We start from the raw sequence: 24956 nt of genomic DNA, 5'->3' as shown, positions 1-24956 counted from the left end.
AAACATATTTATTAGTTATTATTTACAAATTATAACTGTTACATTTATAATAACTGTTACATTTATAATGACTGTTGTATTTATAATGAGTTTTTTATAATTAAAGTATAACACTAATATCAACTTATTTATAAATTAGTGTGAACACCAACATAAACAGTAAATTGAAAAAAAAATAGTAATCTCATGGGTCTGGGTTTGTTTCATAAATCTAATAATATTTTTGTATACTGGGGTTGCATTGCAAGTAATAAGCCATTTATTTTATTAGCCAGTATGATTACCAAAGTTATTGATAAATCATTAATTCAAAAATATTTACCAATAATTTTGGTAATTTTTTAAAAAATTTATTAAATCTGGTATCAGCTACTAACTGCTATCTGCTATAACTGAGCTAATTGAACAAAGCTACAAACTTATTAAACCCATCATCAGCTGAGTATATGTATTTATACTCAACTTATGTCAGTTACTTTGATATTTATGGTAAATGATGAGCTGCATTAACTATAATAATTGAAAATTGTTTAATTTTGTTTGTTGCTGATGTTAACATGTTAACATGATGTTAACAATGATTGTTGCTTCAATAACATTATTTGGCAAAGCATTCCAGTAATTAACTACACGATTATTGAAAAATTTATATCTGAGCACGCAATTCCTTACAATATTTCATTAAAATTTACTTTGATGTTCAGCTCTGGGTGCTATGCTGCAAGGCTGTGCATGCAAGTCAATCAAGTTTAAACTGTTGAGATGCTTATATTGTTGTATAAGATCACCCTATTTCTGTCTGTCTTTAAGAGTAGTTCATCATTTTGCATTAGGTCTCTTCATTCATAAAGTAGTTATATATAGGTTGGGCAAATCCTTTTTTAGAAATTTTATAAATGCCTGTTGGGTTGCGCAAATCTTTTTTTAGAAATTTTATAAATGTCTGGTGCATTCTTGTACTCTCAAAGATGCTGAATCAGAATTACATACTTAAAAAGTTCCAAGTTGGCATATATTAAATTTTTTGGTTGGTTATATCAAATTTTTTCATAATGGCAACTTAAATTGACATTTGTAACAAATATAAGATTTGCAAATCAAAATACATAACATATAATATACATTTAACATATTGTTTTTATTTGCAATTACATATACCAAAATGGATGCCTCACTATGTCCCAAAATAGATCCCAAAATAGAATTGTTAGAGAAGGGTTGTTTTGAATCTTTCAAAAGCCGTTATGTGAATATTAAGAGACATATTTGCGATTGAAGGAACAAAGTTTATTCCCAAGCCTAAAAATCTCTTTCTCATTGTCTGTTAGGACATGTTTTGATATATTGGTTACTAGTTTATTGTTGAATTGATGTATGAAATTTGACTTATCCTGAATGATTTCTTTTTTATATTGCCTCATGTTGCTATGTGGTGTTGTCAAAAACAATTTAGCCAGAATAAATGGTATGTTTAGTTTCTTTTTTTATAAGATGTAGTAAACAGTTTTCTTCGTTGATCCTAGAGAAAAATATTTTATCAAAGATACCTGTAAAATACAACCTTTAGTAAGAGACAACATATAACTAGCGAAGATAATTTTTGTCAAAGACAACAGTGAGATAACAAATACAGATTTAATCTTTGTGGATTTGTAACTATGTGATAGACACCATTAAATGATCAACTTAATGGTAAAATAGACATAGAATAGTCGAACTAAATAAATTTACACATTAAATATCAGTTAATACATGCTAGAACAATGAATGTATGATTAACTTAAAAAAATTTTTTTGTGTAATATCACCATGATATAAGATGTGATACAAAAATAATGTAATTATTATATATTTAACAAACACGCAATGTAAATAAGATCACAATTGTTTGAAACTGTTCAATTTATCTGCGCTGACAATGATATCATTTTTTGGTTTAATTGCAATTTTTATTGAGAAGACGAATTCTTTGATTGTGAAAATTACCATTTTGACTTTACTATCTATTTTCACTCTTCTTTTCTGACAAATATTCAGTGTAATTGCTCTTAAGTATGAAATTTTAGCAATAACTTCCTTCTCTTCTAATTTATTTAGTTTGTTTAAAATTTTCTCTGTAAAAGGTCATGAATTTTGTACATTTCTAGTATTTTTTGAGCCCTGATGGTTCTCTTCTTTTCAAGACTTTTTTTTCTTCAACAATGCTAATTTTGCTGCAGTTTCACATTTTTTATAAATTTGTGTTTCAATTGGTTTGCCAGTTTCACTTCTGGGGCATTTTGTTCCTTATTCCATTGTTTTCTCCCAGCTGTTGATTAAGTGTCTTGTCGACTTTGGATAGAATGGCTTCCAATAAGTAATCTTTGCCATTGTATGATTTTTCAGTTCCCCCCCTTGCCTTATGACAACTAGTAGTTTTTAGTTTTAATATCTAGTAGTTTTTTTTTAATATTTGACTCCACTCTCATTTTACCCCAATCTTTGTTTACTTTGGCACAGTATCCAAACCACTCATTGTCAAGTTTATGTTGAAACAATAAGTATCAGTTTATTGGCATTGATATCAACAGTAACATTGAATAAATTTATAATGAACTCTTTTCTGGCCAAAATTTACAGAAAAAAATTTTGGACTCTATTGGGACTCTGTAATCAATTCTGACACACTGCACTAGAAAATATAGTTTTATATTTTCCATGGCTATTGCCCTGATAAAATGCTTTGTTTTCTGAGGTCCTTTTCATGCCAATCTGCTTTTTCCTCAAATATCGTACAAGTTAGTTACCATTTTGTTGTTAAAGTCTGTTTTTCATTTAACCCATTCGTCAGTTTTTTTGTATTTGGGATTGCTGCCTTCTTTGCACATCTGGTGGAACTTTTCATATTCTTTTCCAACAGCTCTCTCTTGTTTCATTTGATACACAATTTTATGATCCAATCATTGCGTAGCTCTTTTGCCACAACAAAACTGCAGTTGTCTTGTGAATTTGTTTGTTGTCCTCGAGAATTTTGACAAAGATGTAACATTTGTTCGATGACAAAAAAATTTATTATAATCTTTCATAATAAATTCTTTCTCTTCAATGTATTTTTCAGATAGAAGCTGTTTGGAAACAGTGCTTCTAATGGTGATGGTTGGGATATATGTTCTTTTGTTTCTCTATTGGTGGTTTTATACAAATCTGTGCCTGCATGTAGTCCCGTAGGAGTTGCTTGTGCATGCAGACTGTCACATAGGTTAATTAGAAAAATAAAATGTTAGCATTTTAAAAAATATTGTGGGGAATTTATTAAAGTTTTCACTGAGACTTTTATTATTTCAATCACCTTTATTATTTAAAATGCGAATAAATATAAACTATATATATACATTCACAAATAGTATTCCCTAGTGGCTTAAAAGGTGTGATTCTCAACACACACATAAAGTTATAAAATAATAACTCCTAACCCTAACAAGCCAGAAGCTGTGATTCACTGCACGTGCATAAAATTATTGTTGCAATGTTAGCTATAACCAATATCTAGTTTCGAGCTTCTTGTTCTACAGCCAAACTAGCTGTACTTGTTAACTGCTTTTGCAGAAAAATTCTATCACGTATTAGGTGGAGGCAATAAGGCAAGGACCATTGTTCTTGGCATATCAAAAACTATTGATAATGTCTGCCATGCTGGTCTTGTCCATAATTTATGGTGTATTTGAGAAACTTTTGAGATTATAAAATAATTTCATTCTAACAGTATTAAGGTTCTCTATCTTTTCTTCATTTCCAGTATCTTCTTCGATACCACAAGGTTCCATTATTGGTCCTGTGTTGTGTCACATCTATATTAATGGTCTTTCTGACAATCTTGCATCTAAAGTGGCTCTATCTACTGGTAACACAGCTATATACTTTAGCCTTGACAAAAAGTCATTGTTTTTTGATTGCTTAGAACAGGCATCTTAAATGTAATCTCTCTTCCGTGACAACTTGTTGCTTGCAGTAGCAACTTTTTAAATAAACTCAGTTATTGCTTATCTTTATTTTGCTTGCCATTTTCTTACTCTACAATTTTCAATTTTAGCTGGCTCTTCTAATGATGCCCTTTCTATTTTTGATAAGGTCCAAAAATGTATTGTAAATACACTTAAGCTCCTGTCCAATCGTTCCATCTCTTCCATTTTTCAACAAATACTGTCATGGTTGCTGTTTAAACAAGCTATCATCTTTTTTTCTTTCAACCTTCTCACATTTTTTTGCAACATTTTGGAACTTTTTCCTGTCTTCATTTTTTTGTGGCTCATAAAATTAATAGTTTTTTTCTTGCTCTTAAACACTATTTGTTTGGAGTTAAGTTTGTTAAGGAGTTAAGTTTGTTTGGGCTAGGATGTTAAACAAAGTTTCATAGTAACTCCCAACAAATAGTGTTTGCTTGCAGTCTTGCTGGGATTAAGTTATATTAAATTAAATTAAATTTGAATTTTTTAACTATTTTTTTATGTAGTTTTGTTTATTACCACTTCACTCAATTGTTTTTCACTTTTTTATTTATTGTTCAGCTTTTTTCCAAAATTTGTTTTCATATTGTTTTTTTGTCTACATTATTATTATTTTCTCTTTTGTCTAAATTACTTATTTTCCTAAGAATCTTACTTTTCATTAATTTACTGTATATACTGTATTTAAAGGTGTAGCCTGAAATCAAAATCAATTTACAGCTTTGAATTTTATGGTATTAAAAATTTATTTAAAATAAATTTTTAATACCATAAATGTCACTCGAGATTTCTGATACTGCAATTTCCTACTCTGGTTTGATTGTCCATCTTGTTGGTTTATTTTCCTACTACTTATGTGCTTAGTTTTTATTCTTCCAGTTTTTTTCCAAAAGAATTTTTAATGAATCAAATAATATTTTTTAGTGCTTTATTTTTATTTTATGAATTATTATTTTTAACCTTTTTTTTTCAAATTTTAACAATTAAACTTTATATTTTTTATAAGAAAATCTGTATTTTGTAGTCGTTTATATTCAAAAACTTTGTTAGAAGTAGACAGACAGTGACAAGTGATGACAACACGTTTTAGTGACTAATCTTATAGTTTTTCTTTTAATTTTATTTAGGCAAAAACCAAGTCATCATTTTCTAAGGAACTTCAATTTGTCAGCAAAAAAGATTTTGAATATTGGGAAAATCATAAATAAACCTATTCCTTCAATAAAGTATAATAACTTGCAACTTCTCGAGTCCAATACTTCTAATTTCAAAAATAAGTTGATTAATGAGAATCAGAAAAAAATGAATTCATTCAATGAAGAGGCTGTTCCTTCTTTTAACAATAGTTTAGAAGAGTTAAATGGTTATTCCATAACAAAACCGAAAAATGTTTTTTTAACTCAAGTAAGTTTTTGTAATATGACTTTTATCATAGGCTTTTATAATATGACTTTTATGATATCACTTTTATCATTTTACTTTGCTCATAAGTTTTTTTTTTAGTGGTTTTAACATTTGATATTTTATATTTCTTCAGCTTAATGAAGAATCTGAGTTTAGTATGCCAAATCATTATCCTATTGAAGATGATGATTTTGAAGAAACTGAACTGTCCAGTTTAGTAATTGAGTTTAATTATTTTATTTTTAATTGTTTAATTAGCTTAGTAGTAATCAGCCCAGTAATAAAGTTACTACATTGACTGATGGTTTGGACAGGGCAGTAATCATTCCTTTCATTATTCTTAGTTTTTTTCTTCTTTTTCTGAAAGCGCCATATGCTATAAAGAGAAGCAAAACTAGTAAGCTATTGCTACTCTATATATGCTATGATATATATACATATATATTTACATACATACATATATATATATACATATATATATATATATATATATATATATGTATATGTATATATATATGTATATATATATATGCATATATATATATATATATATGCATATATATATATATATATATATATATATATATATATATATATATATATATATATATATATATATATATATTGAAATTTACCTCCCTAAGGCACAGAGGGGTAACTACAGTTAAGGAAGCTACTCTTTTTTATTTTTTTTGTTTTAATTGCAACTTTTCTTAATCAAATTCATGCAATATCAGATTGTTTTTCAAAGAAATAACTTTTGATACTTTTTTACCCAAATTAATTAGTTCATGTTTTTAGACAATTTTTTAGAATTGTTCATAAAGTGTAGGCAGTTGTAGAGAATGAAGGATGAATGTCAAAAATCTACACAAAAAACAAGTTATGTTTAAAAGTTATGTATTAAAACCTTTCAAAGAATGAAAAAATTAAACCTAAAAAATGTTACCAATTTTCATTGTTGAGGTTCATAATTTCATAGTTGTTTATATATATATATTTAATAATATAAACTAAACTATGTTTTTTTTTTAAGCATTGTATGAATTCTAAGAGTATTATTAAGATTACTGATTGCTTATAAAGATTTTTAAAACTGTGTGGAGAATTTTCGCAAGTATTTTCTTTTACCTAGATTCCTTCATTTGTGTTTTTTTTTTACAATTCTTCTGAAGTCATCATTATTAATAAGGCTCGAAGAATTGATAGAAAAAAGTCATTACGTTGGTTTCATGTAGGTGAAAAACAGTCACTAGGTTGGATTATATAGTCGAAGAATGGTCACTGGGTTGATTTGTGTTTGGACCTTAAGTGTATAGACAAAGGTATTATAAAGAAAGAATTAACCATTGAGTATGTTTCAGTAGATCTATTTTACAGTTTGCTTTCTGCTTTTCCTTATCTAATGGTTTTTATTGTATACAAGCATTCATGAAAAAAACCATTGCGATTGATTATTTTCTCTTTTAACTTTTTATTATCTCATTTAAAATATATACTTATTAAATGAAAGCTTTGAAAACAAGTTTCTCTTCTACATTATTAATAATTGTGCTTATATTACCTGGGAACAGGTAATGTAGGCACAATTATTAATAATTTTAACACTTCTGAATAAGTATGTGGCGATTTTTACAATTTCTAATGTAAATCAAAAATATCACTAACTTTTCCTTCAGACTGACAACTTATTTTCTGCAATAAAAATAGCATTCTTTCAAACACTGTATTCAATCCAATCAGTACTGTTGCAACCATTGTCTTCTTTTTCATGACTGCTTGTAGGTTATCCGTTCTATTGGTGTTATTTTTTCACAAGAAAAGTATCAATTTTTTTCCTTGAGAAATTATTTCATTTCTTTGCTTAGCTTTTTTAGTCTTTTTTACTTCAGATGATTTTACAAAATATTTTTTAGGTATCGTTTTCAAACGTTGATTTTTTACATATACTTTTTCTTCAAGTGGACCTTTGGTAGTCACTAGATAAACAAAGTTTTGTATTATACTTTTGCATTTATCTTTTTGCAATCAACATAAGTTTTGTAACATGGAACAATATTCGATTACAAAAGGCAGACATTTTAAGATTTTATCTGTTTTAGTTTAAAAATTAGTTATCCAAGAAAAAAATTTTTCTTGGTATTTGATCTAACATGTTTGTGATGTTTTTATTTTTTACAGTTTTATTAAGTAAATGCAGTGTATGTATATAAGTATTTTTGTATGTATGCATGTGTATAATATATGTATGTATGTATGTATGTATGTATGTATGTATGTATGTATGTATGTATGTATGTATGTATGTATGTATGTATGTATGTATGTATGTATGTAGTGCGTCATTTACTTTAGTTAAAAGACTACCAATGGGTGCATCTATAAAGAGATTAAAAGCTATTCTTGATAAGCAAAAGTTTCTTTCTTTTTCAAAGGTAAATGCACTTCCGTAAGTTACAAGTAATGACATAATTTTTTAAAATCAGAGGGCTTCCTGATCTTTAAAACTAAAAATGTTAGGTGGAACTTTATTAATGCTTTGTATAACATATATTTAAATTTTTGCTATAGAATAAGAAAAAGTCTACCACAGACAAACAAATGATGGTAAATGAAGCTTTAGAAGACATGCGAGTGCAAAAAACTTACGTTAAAGAAAATTTAGGTAAGTGTGGTAAAAAATGATACGAGGCTGAAAATTATCTGATACCAAAAAAAGTTTGTAAGTTAATAGTTTAACTCAGAAAATAAGCTAATGAATTCAAAAGTTTAAAAAAATAAACATTCACAAAACAAATTTGTGAATGAAAATTTATCTGCTGGTGTAAAAATATGTTAGTTACAAACATAAGTTTGTTTTTTTATTTTTTATTCATAGAAAATGTTTTTTTGAATATATTTTGCAATTAAAGAAATATAGTAACTTAATTATTATTATTTTGATTGTTAATGATGCTTCCTTATATAAAGATAAAAAAGAAAAAGTGATTGATAAAATTATTAAATTATTTGAATTATGCAAATTTTTGATCTGAAATAATTAAATTATTGAAGTAGTTACATTGTTTAAATTTAATCATAGGATTTATTAATTCTAAAATGATTAAATTCACAGTTTTACAAATGTAAAGCATTTTTTTCAGCAACTCTACTTGAACAGCGAAATAATTCATCAAAGTTTCACTATAGAGAAGTTAAAGAATTAGCGAAATCTGTAAGTGCATAGCAGTATTATAATTTCTTGTATAAAAATTTTGTTTAATTATTGTGCAATTAAGTTAAAAGAAAATGCAAAATGAAAGAGAAATTAACTTAAGAAAGGATTTACTTTTTACTTAGTTACGTAAAAATATCAATAATTAAATACTTTTCTCATAATCACGATAAATTTTAAAGTAAAAGATAAAAATAATCAAAACTAAATTGACTTTTGAATAATTTTTTCTCTTTTTTTGTAAATGACTTGCTATTGAATAAAATAATTTTGTCAAATTTGAGTCCGAAGTTTTACAAATTTATAGTAAAACTTTTCAAATTTACTACGTTAAGGTGGATTTCCACTTACAGGTAATTTTCCGCAGAACGGAAAAGAAAAGAAAATCATCCGATCATGTAACAAAAAAATTTAAGATGCGCAATTTTTATTTTGCATGATTGGATAATTTTCTTTTCCTTTTTGTTCCCCGAAAAATTTCTTGTAAATGGAAATCCGCCTTTATTTTCTATATAGATGCAACGGAAATATGACGAAGTTCGAAAAGAATTAATGAAACCAATTCTTTTGTCATACGAAAATGAAGTCTAAAAAATGCCACATTTGTATTGTAAATCCCATGCGGAATACTTGATATTATCAAAAATCTTTTAACAATTAATATATAACTAGTTTCTTTTTTTTTTAAATAACTATTATTATTATTATTTATGCTTAATTTTATTTTATTATAAATTTTTCAATGTGACTGTGTAAAAAATTGTGTTTGCGTATTTTTATTTATTTTGTTTGAAACATAATATTGTTTATATTTTGTTATATATCTATGTTATTAGTGCATAAATTCATAAATAATGTTTAAATATTTATAAATGTTGCTTTATTCTAAATTATTCCTTAAGCTATTAAAAATCTATGTATTTATTGAAGATTATTATTACAAAAAGTCGTAACTTTTGGGGGATAAAACTTTGGACGCGTTGTGCCTCCTCAGGTAACATATCAAAGCACATAAAAAATGATGTATTATTTTTTATGTGTTTTGAAATTATAATTTTATATATTATGCAGACTAATTTTTATGTCTGTTAAGATATAAAACATAGTCCGTTTTATCACAGGGTTGCAATCTCTAGAGGTAAACTCTCACTTTGCAAGTACAATAAGCGATCTTCAATCTACTGGGAGAGGATACACGAGGTATTAGAGTAAAAAAATTAACAATAATGAAGTAGCCTGTATATTTTTTAATTCATTTGATTAACTTAAAACTGCGTTAATTTAGATTTTTGACAAGGATTACCATAATCTTTTTAAGTTGATCCAATTCATCCTCTGAAAAACATTTTCTCAACCACATACCTAATATTAAAATACATTATTTACGCTCAAAATAATGACTTTATAAAACAGTTTTACTACCAAATTGCAAAAAAAAGTAAAGCATTGGTGACTCGTTCTACATTAGAGATTTTTAACTTTGATTTCTAAAAAAAATTGAAAGTTGTAAAGTTTGTAACACTAAATTATACTAAATTTGTTATTATTTATTATACTAAGTTTGTATACTAAATTATATGTAAAAATACATTTATATACTTTAAATACAAGAGTCACAACAACTGAAACCTTTAACGTTTTTCAAAAATATATGGATATGGTTTAATATAAAAAAACATTTTGCCTTCATCTATAAGCAATAAGCTTATAGTTTAAACTCCTTATATGTATACTCCTACCCTGACTTTTACCCTTATTCTAATATCCTAATAGGTAAGCTATTGTTAATTCACTTTAAGAATTGCTCAATAAACACATTATTTCTTTACGATTTTAAATAAAATTAAAACAGTGGCAATTTACGTAACTTGTTGCATTAATATGTTAACGATATGTTGGAAAATAAATAAAAAAATTTTAATAGCTCTTTATTTGTATTAAAATAAAGTGCTATTGAAACTATTTTTTGTTTTCTCCAAATATTAGACACAGTAAATCACATTGACAGTCAGCCTCCCCACATCAGATTTTATTTTATATATACTTAGTTACATATTTGAGAATAAAATTTATTCTCATATATGTAGCTAAGTCTATATAAAATAAATGTAGCTATTTAACAATGTAGCTAATTAAAGCTTATTAAAAAATAACAAATGTAGCTAATTAAAGATTTTGAGGGCTGTACGCGATGGACTCTAATTGGCAGTCGCAACTTTGACGTTACTTTCATTACAAATAAAACTCTTTATACCAAAGTATTTTGGTATTTAGTAGTATGTATTAGTATTTAGTACTTTGGTATAGAGTAGGGTTGTTTGCCGTAAACAAAAACTTAGGAAAATTTAGCATTTTTATCTTCCGTATTTCACGTTGCTATTGCGGAAGTTGTACATGCGCAAATTCACCTTCCATAACGCATTATACGAAAAAAATAAATAATAATAATTCCGTAATAACCCTATACGAAAAGAAACTTGCGAAACAAATCATTTTGAAAGAATACTTGCGAAACAGTTTCTTACGGAAGGAGCGTTCTGAGATATGCGCTTACGGAATAGACTCAAAAGCATTCATTAAACTGTTATACAAAAAAATGTTGTTATTTTTTATTTAAATAAAATAATGTTAAATGATTATTTAATAGTTTATACATATATAACTGGTATACATACATACATACACACAAAAAACTGAAACTTTGAGTTAGTTTTGAGGGAAAGGGCAACGCTCTCTCCGCAGCATGTCTCTATGCCAGTGTTTATATATATTTATATTTTTCAAGTACGGCTTTGGTTTACTTCCGACTTTCGGTTGTTTATTGCCTTTGGCTTAGCAGAAATGGAAGTTTACTATATATATTCCAAATATTTAGTAAAATATTTGGTTCTATTACAAAGTTTTATTAAACTTTAAGTGTTGTTTGTTGTTTCAGTTCTTACTGAATCTTGCAATTAATTTATCAATACCTTTCAGACTAGCTACAGAAACTTTCAGCGCTTGTATAGTCCTGGTGAGCTTCTATGTTAAAATTGTTTCCGGAGAAAGGTTGTATTGTACGTGCCCGCTTTTTTGCTACAAAATCTTGTAACTAATTTTTTACTGCTCTCCAAAATAGCTAGAGCTTCAAAACTTTCAGCAGTTGTACAATCCCACTAACGTTGGTATGTTGAAAGTTAAAACATTTTCAGAGCCAAATACACAAGAGGCAACATATGCCCTTCCCACCCTGACTGTTTTTTTTTTTATATAAAGGAAAACATTTTAGAAAAAATCATTGAAAAAGATATCTTTAAAATTTTTTAAAACTTACTTGTTGTTATTGAGGTAATAAAAAATTGAAACTGACTAAACATGAAGTTATTCTATTTCAAAACAAGTGAGTGCTATTTTTAGGCATTTTATTATATAATTAAGTTTTAGCATTCATCACTTATATTAGGTCTTTTTTTTGATTTCAACAAAGGCATTGTTTTCTGACTACGCAATTGCATTCGTATGTTAACGTTGTCCAAGCTATTTTCATTATTTAATTCTTATTTATTAAATGACATTCTAAAAAGTATATTTTATGAAAGTCTTGATTTTTTTATAGAAGTTTAAAACTGAAACTTATCCATATCATATAAAAAATAAGTATTTTAATTAGTTAAATAATTATACGTATTTGATTCATAAAACGTAATTCAATATTAACTTGAAAAAAAGATATATTCTAAAAATATTTTTAAACAATAAAATAAAAGAAGATCTTGATTTGGTGGCAACCTTATCAATTGGATTTTATTACTTGTTTTACGAATTTGAAGCTTGTTTTTAGAATATGAACATTCAAGATGAACAATTGCCTACTACATATTATAAATTATTTTTTTAGAAACTTGTCCTGATCGTGAAATTAAACTGATCTTTCAGTCCATATCTTGAAGTCGCTCTAAAGAAAATGTTAAAGCTACTACTAATACACCATCGTTTATACTTCTCCGGGTATTATCCAAGAGTGGTGTTAATGCAACAGCGTAGCAACCTAGGGGCTACGCGGGGCAGTGCCCCGGGGCCCTCAAGCTTAGGGGGCCCTCGAATCCTTACCAGAAATCTCGATCGAACTGAACTTTTGGAAATTTCTCCCATTTTCAAAATAAATATGACAGGTTGCAACTTGCAACCCCACTTTAATCATGACAACTCAGTTGAGAGAACGCGTCAGTAAACAGTGAGTACCTACCTTCTTGAGCACAATTTGTGCTCAAGAAGGTAGGTACTCACTGTTAAACAAGATTGTGCTCGAGTAGGTAGGTAGTAGTAGGTGTTAGTTTAAGTATTATATACTATATTAATTTAATGCTGGGCAAGTTAAGCCGTTATTATCGCGTTAATGCATTAATAAATTAAAGCCGACAGTTATTTTATCGAGCGTTAACCCACTTTTAATTTGTTGTTATTATTATTTTGAAAGTCCGTTGCTCATTGCTTCTGAATACACACACAAAAACCCTAGGTAACCCAGGCGGGTCACAGCAGAGGGTGGGATGTTAATCAGTAAGCTACTGGCTGCTTGGGGTTGGCCTCATCACGCGTTTTAACTAATGAAAGCATTTGTTGTGAGCCTTTGAGAGCTGCAGCGCCTCAATCCTAAAACAAATTTGTTTAAAATATTTAAAATTATTTTAGTTTATGTGATTATTAAATTGTCAAAAGTAGTATAAAAGACGGGGTCGCGCTCAAAATCTTTTTTCAACCATATCCCTATCCATAATCTCATAAGTCATTTCAAACTTAATACTAACCATATTCTCATATCATATTTCAACCATAACTCGTCCATAATTTCTGAGCTAAAATAAAGTAATTTATAAATAAAATAATGGTAGTATAATAACCATAATATATTAATATATTATCGTTACATCATAACTATAATTTCTGAGCTAAAATAAAAAAATGTAATTGTAATTTTATAATTTTTTTGGTTAACTTGTTTTCTAGGTGGCTCATATAGCCTAAGCGTAAATGTAATATAGCTACGCATAATAGTAAATATAATAGTACACCTATCAAATAACTAATTTTACAGACTTATCAGTTCTTTATTGTCAACCCATGAGTTGAACGACTCAGGATACCCATACCACTTTACTAATGATTTGTTTTTTGAGTTTGCGAATAACTTTTTCAAATCTAAATATTTTTTGATCAGTTTTTTCCAGTTCTTGTTCATAAAAAGTACCTTGTATTTCTTCACCATTATCGTCAGTTACGTTGGCGGATCTGTGAACTGAATCTGTGACACAGTAAAAACCTCCTCAGTCCATCTTGGTGTGTATCCTTTTTCAAACGTTACCTTCTTTTTAGCTATCCTGACTCTATAGTCAATTGAAAACTTTGGTTTTACGGACTCTGACCGTGCATTTCCATTTAGATTTAACCAAACAATATTTTCATTCTTTTTATCGCGAGCTTTAACTGGTTTCATTTTAATTGAAGAATGTCTTGTGTTGTTGTATTTAATTACCATTTCATCTAAAACGTCGAAATATTTTCAAGTAGAAAAGTATTTGAACATTTTCTCTTTCATTGTTCTATTCCAACGTTCAACTACACAACTTTTTTCTTCATTTTCAGTTGAATATAACTGAACACCCAGCGCTTTAACATGTTTATTATAAAATTCAAAGCCTTTATCCACCCACATTTTTTGACATTTTCTTTCTTTAAAGATTTTATTTAAAGCATAGCAACATCAACTCCAGTTTTACTCTATAGTGGAACAAACCATCCGTAACTTAAAAAAGCATCTATCACCATTAATAAGTATTTTATACTGTCATTGAATTTGAAAAAAGATTGCATGTCAACTAAATCAGCAGCCCATATTTCATCAATTCGATTTACAATAACTTTTCTTTTTCTGAAATGTTTTACAACCGGTCTATGAAGTTCGTTTGCAAGTTTGTCAGTCCATTTTAATTCTTGATCCTCGTCTTTTTTACTGATCGTTGGGAGTTTTTTTGAACACCCAACCCAAACTTTGCTTTAGATGATATAATAGGTTTTATAATACCTCGTTCAATTCTTTCACGTATTGTTGGATTTTTTATAGCACCCATTTCTTCTAGCACAATTTTATCAGCTAAATTTCTTTTTGCCGTGTCTTCGAAGTATTTATAAGCAAGTTTATGATGGTAAACTGCATTATCAACTCTATCTACAGGTTTACTCCATTCTTTATATGCGTCAATAGTAGTTAATCTTTCATCTAAGTTAGTACCAGGACCTGCAAAGTTTATACCAGGTAAATGCATTTCAGTTGGAAACTTTGACCATGGTAGTTTTACTTTACTTGTTGGTGAATTAATTGAACTAACTAAATCACCTCCTTCTTTTGCTGATACAAATTTAGTTTTTATTTTTCCACAAATAGCACAAGTTCCACGTGACATATTTCTTTTGTTTTTACTCGCGACATTTCGTAAGTTTAGTGTATTTGTTTTGATTTTGTATTTAACACTGTACATTTTTTTTATATAGATTAAATAAAAAAAATGGATATTATAGATTTATTATGCATTCCAGAAGGATGTTATGAAATTACTGATATAAATAAATATATTCAATTGATTATGACAGAAAACGGTCATGTAAGCGGAGGAGTTGCAAATATTAAAATAGAAGGATATAATAATACATTAAGTTCAGCTTTAATTATTGCAACTGGTTATAAAGTTGATTTTATAACTTCAAATTCAGTTAGAATTGTTTTTGGTTTTATCAGAGGAATATATTCAGAAGGTTACAATATATCAGCTAATATAGTAAACATATTAAATGTTAATAGTATACGTATTACAAGTGATATAATAGAATCATTATATATAAATGGAGGAACAGATAACGTTATATATTCATTTTTCCCAACTGTAGGTCCTGGATCTAAAATTGCTCAAGAGCCGTATAACTAAATTTATTTACCAGTAACACTAAAAACAATTTCAAAAATAGAAAATAAATTGCTTGATCAAAATGGAAATCTTTTGAATTTACGAGGAGAAGAAGAAACTCTTACATTTCATATCAGAGAAGTAAAATAATTTTTTATACTGTATATATAAAAAACAAAAATGAGTAAATATACTAATATTAAAATAAATGTTTCGCAAGGGCAATTAGAAAAACTTAAAAAGTAATTGAAGATCGTTATGGAGCTAGTATTAAATTATCACATTTAGGTCTTAATGGTGAACATGTATTAGCTGTAACAAATACACAACTGAATAGCATTAGAAGAGCATATGAAAAAGGTACGGGTGTAACAATTAATTTAAGTAAAACACAACTAGCTCACAATTCTCAAATAGAGGGAGGATTTATTGGAGCACTATTACCTTTCCTTGGTACAGCTGGAAAATTTTTATCATCAAACGCTGCTTCAGCACTTGCAACAGGTCTATTAGCAGGAGTAGGTTTAGCAGCTGGATCAGTTATGGTTGATAAAATTGCTGGAAGAGGTGTTGTGTACATAAAAAAGAATGGACAAGAAGTTAAAATGACAGGTACAGGATCTGGTTTATATTTGAGGCCATGGAGTAAGGGAGGTTCTGTAGGTGATGGATTGTACTTACGTAGTGGAAATGGATATACATCAACAGGTTCTGGTTTATTATTAGGACCAAATTCACCATTTGCTAATATTCCATTTTTGAATATAATTCTTTAATTTTTAAAACTTTTTTTATATGTATAATAAAATGCCAAGAAATAATCCACCATTACATAAATTTATAAGCAAATATAAAATGTATGAATTTCCTCAAATACTTTCTAAACTACACAAAGATTTAGAACACCCTTCAGTATTAATAAATGAGAATAGATATGAGATACTTGCACAACATGGCATTTCAATAAAATCTTTATCACATCGAAATATTCTTTTAAAATTTGGTGTATCAATTAATAAAAGTGTTACTTTCACTAAAACAAGAACTTAAAGTAAAAATGTGAACGTTTACAAGATTCTGTAATATCAGAATCTGTTGATGATATTGTAGTAAATGTTGTAAATAATTCTGTTTCTGATGTATTAATTAAAAAAGGATAAAGTTTATGTTTTGTTAATTTATTGTAAACTTTTTTTTTCCCCTTATTAAAAACGGAATCTCATAAAATATACCCAACTCTTCTAGATGCACCTGCTGAAAATCAGGTGATTAGTGGACATATATATCGTCTAAACAAAATTAAAGTTTAAAAAAGTTAAAAACGAGAGAGAAAAGAGAACTATGTTAAGTAAAAAGTCATAGAGCTGTAAAAATAATTTCAGCAGTTGATAATGTATTACAAACTATGGCACTTGAAACTATTGGAATTGGTTTTTTGTCAACAATAATTGCAGCACGAGTAGTTATTGTATGTGAGGGTATAGCATTAGGAGCAGGTGTATTATTAATAATAGGTGGACAAGTTAATAAAAAAATTAAATTTAAAAGCAGAAAAGTATGAAAAGATTAAGGTACTTGCTGATTCAAAGCTAAATACAATAAGTGATTATATTTCTAAAGCTTTAGTAGGTAGACATATAAATGACAATGAATTTGAATTAATACTTGGTGAACTTGAAAAATTTCAAGTCATGCTTGAACAAATTAGAACAAAAACAAAAACTGAAGTTGATGAACAAACTAAGGAACCATTAATTAAACAAGAAAGAGATGAGGCAATTAATATACTCCAAACTAGATTTAGTAAAAATGTAAACGTAAAAACACAAAATAATGTATTAAAATAAAACGTAAAAAATAAAACGTATAACATATAACACAAAATAATTTATTAAAATAAAACGTAAAAAAAAAACGTAAAACATAAAACGTAAAACATAAAACACAACATAAATCGTTACGTTGTGTTTTTTTATCTTTTTTTATAAAAAAGCAAAATGTCATTTATAAAAATTGAAGATCCTGAAAACAGAGATCAAATTGTTAAAGAATTCTTAGATAGTAAAAAAAGAATACAGCAAAATAATTTATATGAAAAGATGGGTGAAGCTAATTTACAGTTAGACTTGACAAAATTGTACAAGCCATTAATTGATAGTCAAGCTGGAATAAAAAAAAACATATCTAAGTTGCACGATCAAGCTAATAAATTTGCACTCACTGTTTTAAATGCTTATCCTGAAATAATGGTTGAGCATGCAGATAAAGAACAAATGCCTTTTTATGAAGAAACTAAGACCTTGAGGTTCGGAAAAATTGCAACAGATTATCTAAGAATGTATGCTAACAGTAAAAAGTCTACAGATACTACATTTGGAATACATTCTAACAATGACAAGTTATACATTGGAAAAAAAACAATATTTACTAATGATGATGATATATCTATTGATAGTAAAACATATTATGGTATTCCTGGTCTTTGGGAGTTGATAACAAAGTTTAATCCTAATAAGGCGATATATACTGAAGGTAATCTTAAAAATTATAAAAATACATTAATACAAACAGATGCAATTACTACTGAAAACCCATACAAACCAAAGTCATTTAGGAGTGGAAAATACAGAGAAATAATAGCTCCAATTTGGAGAGATATAAAGAAAAATGAGAAGCGTGAATCAAAAGAAACAAGGTTACCAACTATAATTCTTCATAGCGACCCTAAGGCACTAATTGAAATGCTTGAAATACGTATAGCTGCATGGAAAGCGGTAATACTAAATCAAGAAATGAAGCTGTTGCAATTTGTGATGAATTATTACGGCAAGGTGTTATAAATAGTGCACAGTATAAATCGATACAAAATAATTTATAATTATATCTCAATGCATAAAAAAAATACACAGCACATAAAAAATGCTAATTGTTCATAATAAGGGATATTTAAAGAAACATGTTGTTGGAGGAAGTGGCATATTCGACAGTATAAGAAATTTATATAACGAGTAGCAGCGTCAAAGTAACAAGAGTATCATCAGCTATGTTGAAGCAGTTGGCTACTAGCGATTTAGGAAAAACTGCAATAACTGCAAATCAGCAGGAAAAGAACTTTCAACACCAGCAATAGAAGCTGCTAGAAATGCTGCAGTTGTTAAAGGAAAACAATTAATTGATAAAGCATCTTCAAAAATAGTTTCACAACGAAATACTGCTATTAATAAAAAAATTGAAGAAATAATTTCAAATTTAAAAAATAATGGAGATGAGGTAACAAGTATAATTAAAATAATGATGGGAGCTGCGATAAAAAATCAACAGAAAAAAATCGCAAATGAAAATGCTATAAGAATAGAAGATCTAGTTAAAAAAGGACGTGCTCTTAGACTTGCGTAATAGACTTGCGTAATAGACTTGCGTAAGAGACTTACGTAATAGACTTGCTTAATAGACTTGCGTAATTTTTTTATACAAATATTAATTGACAAAAAAAATTTTTTTTTTATATCGTATATAAAAAACAAAATGGCAACTTCTGAAGTATTTAATTTTACAGAAATCACAACTGTGAATGAAGGAATTGAAAGATTTGAATTCCATGAATATGAGTCAGTGACTCGTATTCATGGAATTCAAATATGACAAATCCAAATAGTTCTGGAGAAATAAGAATCAACGTTGAGCAACAAGATTTGTTCACACTTCCATCTGAAGCTTTTCTCTTGTTCGAAGAAAAACTTCTTAAAGCTGATGGAACATCTTATGCTAATGCTTATGCAATGTCACTCACAAATAATGGTATTATGCACTTATTTAGTCAAATCAATTATCATATCATATCAATTATCAAACCAAAAAGTAGAAGCTGTTTATCATCCAGGTCAAGCAACAACTATGTTAGGAATGCTTAAATACCCAAACGACTTTCAACTAGCACAAGGATTAAATCAATTGTGGTATAAAGATTCTGATAACCCAGGGTATAAAGATTCTGATAACCAAGGTTTGCAGTAAGACACGCATACATAATTCAAAAACCAACTACAAAAGGAACATTTTCATTTAGCATACCTTTAAGGCACATTTTTGGACTCTGTGATGATTACAACAAAGTTATTTATGGGTTTAAACATACACTAAAGAAAAAGTGTTGATGATGCAAGTCTAAAAATTGCAGCAGCAATTTTTAGACTTGCTGCTGCAGCTGCAGAAAAAGTTGATCTTAATTTAATATCATTGTTTATACCGCATGTGATCCCATTAGATGTAGAAAGGATTAATTTTTATAAAACTATTGAATCAAAAGTGACACTTCCAGTAAATTTTTGCGCGCGGCAGTGTGATACTATATCTGTTCCTCAATCTACTACACTTTCTTGGAGATTGAGCGTAAAGACATCTCCTGAAAAACCATATACATTATTGTTGGATTCCAAACAAATAAAGATGGAAACCAAGTACTTAATCCTTCAATATTTTACCATTGTGACTTGAAAAATTTGTAGATTATGCTTAATCAGGAAAGATATCCTCCTGTTGATTATAATTTATCATTTCCAAATCATCAATTTTCAATAGCTTATAGAGATGCAGCTGTGTTTGGTGAAAAATTTTATGGAATGAACGAATTGATCACACACAGCAATATAACTCCTTTTGAATATAAAGATTTATACTCACTTATGGTTTTTGATGTTAGTAGACAATCAGAAAGATTAAAATCATCAGTAGTAGATGTACAAATTAAAGCAACATTTAATACAGCTGTTCTAGCAGATACTGAAGCATTTGCTGTTGAAATATCTGATAGATTGTTACAACTTCAATTAGACGAAAATAAAATGAATATTGTTTATTAAAAATTTTTGAAAATAAGTTTAATTTTTTTTTCTTTATATGATAAAATGAATATGAAATAGACAAAGCAAAGTTTAAAAACTCTATTAGAAGAAAATAACATTTCAAAAACATCTGACAATCTCGCTACATTACTAATGATTGCTATGAATAATGGGTTATTAAATAAAGAATCTGTTATGAATGAAGTGAAAGAAGTAAGTGAGAAAAGACTAGTTGGTAGACCTAGAATACATCCAGTAAAGAAACAAATCTAGTTGAGAGACCTAGAAAAAATCGTGAAATAGCAGAAAAAATTACAGATCTAAAATGTGAAAGATTAACATCAATTAGAAATAAACCAGTGTCTATTAAATTAACTAACACGGAAACAGGAGAAATAACAATATATAAATCATTGTATAGTGCAATGCGTGAAACTAAGCACGGATGGAGATATTTTGAATTACGTGATGGAAAAGTTGATAATGGTGTTAAAATTGAGGTATTTAATTCTGGATCTAAAGATCTATTAAAATCTGGATCTAAAGATCTAATAAAATCTGAAAAAAATCAAGAAACAATCGCAGAAATCATGTAAAATCTTTGATTCCAGATATGTTATCTTCAACAATTTTAACTCCTACACCTTTTATTGCATCTAATACATTACCAACTCAAAAAGAATCAAGTAATATATATAATTTCATTGCAAATTGGATTACGTCTGTTCCTGGTACAATTAAAAAAACAGCTAATGAAAAGATTGAAGCATTAAAATCTAAAGTTGCAAAGTTGTACAATAAATTTGGAATTAAAAAACAAATAGAATTTAAATTAACGAAATCATCTGTGAAAAATGTGACAAAACAATTTAAAGCTAAAGGAATAGAAGGTTCGATGCTTTATCCTTCATAATTGCTGCTAAAAATAGCGCTATTAAAGTACTAAATGAAAATAAAACTTTAAAACTTTATATAGTTCTCTATTGTGAAATGGAGCGTACTGATATTCTAGCAAGAGAAACAATAACTACAACTGCTCCATTTAGAACAAATAATTAAGTTGTATTAGAATCAACAGATTTGAATGAACTATATGGAATATCAAACCTGAAAATTTTAGAATCATTATCATCATATCAGCAGTCTGGGTCAGGTTGGAGATTTGTTTCTGTTAAAAAGATGGAAATAAATATTATTGAGTATAATCCTATTAAAGCTAAATCATACATTCCACTTGATAAAAAATTAGCAAATAAAAATGCAATAATTAATATGAAAAATGAAGATAATTAATGTTTTAAGTGGTGTATTGCAAGAGTACTAAATCCTAAAGATAAAATTCTGAAAGAGTAGATAAGGAGCTTAAAAATCAAGCTGAAAAAATAAATTGGGATGAGATAGAATTTCCGGTATCATTAAATTAAATTGCACAATTTGAGAAAGACACAACAGATATCAGTGTCAATGTATTTGTTTATGAAGATTCAGAAGTCAATATTTTACGAGTGTCGAAAAATAATAATAGTAAACATTTAATAGATTTATTATTAATCTCAAATGGTGAAACTAATCATTATTGTTTAATAAAAAGTTTAAGCAGATTACTTTCTTTGCAAACATCAAAGAAAAAATTGTGCCCCTCCACTCTGAAACCCGTGTCGTCGGCCCTGGCAATTGTGTAAAATATTGTGTTTACGTATTTTTATTTATTTTGTCTAAAACATAATATTGTTTATATTTTGTTCTATATCTATGCTATTAGTGCATAAATTTATAAATTATGTTTAAATATCTATAAATAATGTTGCGTTATTAAAAGTTATTTTTTATGCTATTAAATATCCATGGAATCCATCCAGTTTCTTACTTAAGACTTTTTTAAAAAAGCTGTGGTTTTCAAAGGAAGCGTTAATATTAGCGGTACCATAAATGCATTCGAAATGATTTTTAAAATTCAACTCCTTTTTTTACTTTTTTTTTAAAAAAGGAAGGTTTTATGCTACGTCTAATGATGTGTGTATACTTTTGCTCTATGTGTAAAAGAAAATGTTTTTGTAAGTCTTTTTTGAAATGACCCCCTTCACAGTGAAACGGCTACCATCATGGATTACATCATCATTACACCATGGTACAACATCATTACATCATGGTAGTCCTACTATAACGTAAGGGTCACATGGTAGCCGTTTTACTGTAAAGAGGGACTTTCATAAAAGACTTACAAAAACCTTTTCTTTTACACATCAAACAAAAAAAAAGTACTAGTATACACATCATCATACGTCATAATAAATCCAAAATGCTTAGCATTTTTCATTAATCGAGTTTTTCAGAAATTTGTTAGATTGTTCCGAAAGGATATTTGTTTTTATCAGTTTTGTGTCACTTCCAAAAAGTTATTTTAAGGAAAAGAAGTCATTTATAACAAACCTACGTTCTATTTTTTTTAGCTTAGTAACATTTATTTTAATGTTTAAATACTTTTATTTTACTATAATTTTATTGCATGTTTTACTCTTAATTATGATTCTATAAAATTTTCACATCAACAACTAGGGAGGTTTAAACAACCTTTTAGGAGTAAGTTGAGACAGCATTCACGGGGGTTAAAAAACTTTAAAAATTTGTTTATATGATCTTTAAGGTTTTTTAATAAATAATCGTTTTAAAAAAATATATAATTTAAGACAACTTTGTTAATGCCTCGTTGACATAATTTTTTTTATAAAGTTTTATGTTAATATTTTGAGAAATTTGTTGTTGAGGAGAAAATGAACTATTAATCTAAATTGATAATTAATCTAAAACAGATTCAGTAAATATTTTATTAAATTTAGAAGTAAATAATAACTAAAATAATAAAAAATCTTCGAATTCAAAAAAAAATTAGAAAAACTCAATAAATTAACTTTCTGAGCAGCTTTTTGATTTTTTAGTGAGACACGATCATCTGAAAATACCTCAAATAAGACATTTTGTGCTTCTTTTTCAAAAGAAGTTAATTGAAATCTATGAAAAGGAAATAACACATAATCAAAGGAGATAAGATATAGATAAATAAGATAATATATAGATAAAGGATTAGGTGATTAGGAGATCCAATTCAAAATAAACAGTTATGAAATAGCTGAGTTGATCAGCTTTTAAATGCATTCATTAATGTATTCAGTGTTGTTAAAAAGATCAGATGAGCGCCGCAACTTTTTCACCGATATAGCACCGATGATTAAAAAAATTAAGTATGGTACTCTTAAAAGCGTAGTAAATATCGACTGCCATCCCGGGATCTCGCACTTTTTTATACTCCCAAAATCCTGGAATTTTCCAATATCAATCCTAGAATTTCCTGCAAGGTTAAAAAAAAAAAACACAGCATAATAAAAAATTATATAAAAATAATAACATTTTATGTGTAGCAAAAAAATAGTTTTTATTAAGTATAACATTACAGAAAGTAATTATTTTTTCAATTATTATTATGTTTTCAGTTGTACTTTAAAGAACTTTGATAAAAAAAAATTCTTGCAAATCTTCGACAGATGTGCATGATTAGTACACAATTTATTATTAGTACACAATTTATAATTTTACACTTCTTTAAAAATGAGGTTATCAAGCTCTTAGAAATATTGAAAAACAATTTTAACTTATTTGCAAAAAATTATTCGCTCTACTCGCGGTACTCACACTTAGCATCATTATGTAATATAGTTTATATATGCATTATAATAATTCTTTATATAATACGAGTTTATGTTGTTTGTAATGCTATTTACGTTATCACTTCAAAAATAAAAATATATTAAGGCTAATTTGGAAACAAGCTGTCGTCAATATTGAACTGCAAGACAAAGTGGAGTAGTCTTCTGTTAATGCTAAAACAGTTTTACAATGTAAAAAACTATACAATAACCATTAATTGATATTTACGCAGTAAATATCAATAAATATCAGTAGATAATTCTATGAACATTGATGACGATGACATTGAATATTTTTAAAAACAATCTTTAACACGATGAAGAAAAAATTTTTTCCAAGATTGTTACAACTCTAGTTCCCGTAAAAGCAACGGTTGAAGCACTTTTTTGCCGGGATTCTAACCTGTTTACATCCGACATTGCTATTAATTTTATGCTTACCATATTAAAAGATGTAGAAAATAAAACAAACAAGAAACTACGTACAACTTTAATGGTTTGTATGCATGAACGCCGAACCGATATGAATGGGCTACGTTCAAATCAAGGAAAAAAAATATTTCAAGTCCCTTCTTCATTTAAATGTTAAACATTTTTTAATTGAACTGTTCGAAAGATTCAATGCTTCCATTCTTGCTTTAGTTCGAGCATCAGCTGAGTCTGACACTAGATTTTCTAAGAAACCTGAAATGGTACTTGAGTCTGTAAGTAATTCTTTAAATATTGAAAAGGAACTTGATTGTGTTATTTAAGAAGGGCAATCACTAATGCAACTACTTAGATATGAGACGTTGTTATCATATATACAAAAAAAAATGTGTTTAAAAGTATGTATGTATTTATTGAAGATTTGCAAAAATTCCTAACTTTTGGAG

General features: G+C 27.7%; 1 protein-coding gene across 7 annotated transcripts in view; it reads left to right on the top strand.

Annotated features, from left to right (window-relative positions):
- LOC136075457 (probable serine/threonine-protein kinase DDB_G0278509) overlaps window positions 1-12629 on the top strand; it is a 35465-nt gene extending 22836 nt beyond the window's left edge. For 5 of the 7 annotated variants that reach the window (XM_065788720.1, XM_065788719.1, XM_065788721.1 and 2 more), the window contains 6 exons: window positions 5111-5387; window positions 5521-5599; window positions 7743-7822; window positions 7959-8052; window positions 8531-8601; window positions 9118-9422. In XM_065788720.1, coding sequence (XP_065644792.1) covers window positions 5111-5387; window positions 5521-5599; window positions 7743-7822; window positions 7959-8052; window positions 8531-8601; window positions 9118-9192 — 676 coding nt within the window. In that variant the 3' untranslated portion in view covers window positions 9193-9422. Of the gene's footprint in view, window positions 1-5110; window positions 5388-5520; window positions 5600-7742; window positions 7823-7958; window positions 8053-8530; window positions 8602-9117; window positions 9423-9722; window positions 9802-12478 lie in introns of those variants that run through there. The other 2 variants (XR_010635958.1, XM_065788717.1) reach the window with 2 other exon arrangements.
- The last annotated feature ends 12327 nt before the right edge of the window (window positions 12630-24956 follow it).

This window comes from Hydra vulgaris, chromosome 01 (genome assembly GCF_038396675.1).
Source record: "Hydra vulgaris chromosome 01, alternate assembly HydraT2T_AEP".
In the NCBI taxonomy this organism is placed as follows: Eukaryota; Metazoa; Cnidaria; class Hydrozoa; order Anthoathecata; family Hydridae; genus Hydra; species Hydra vulgaris.
This window is presented reverse-complemented; position numbering and strand designations above follow the sequence as displayed.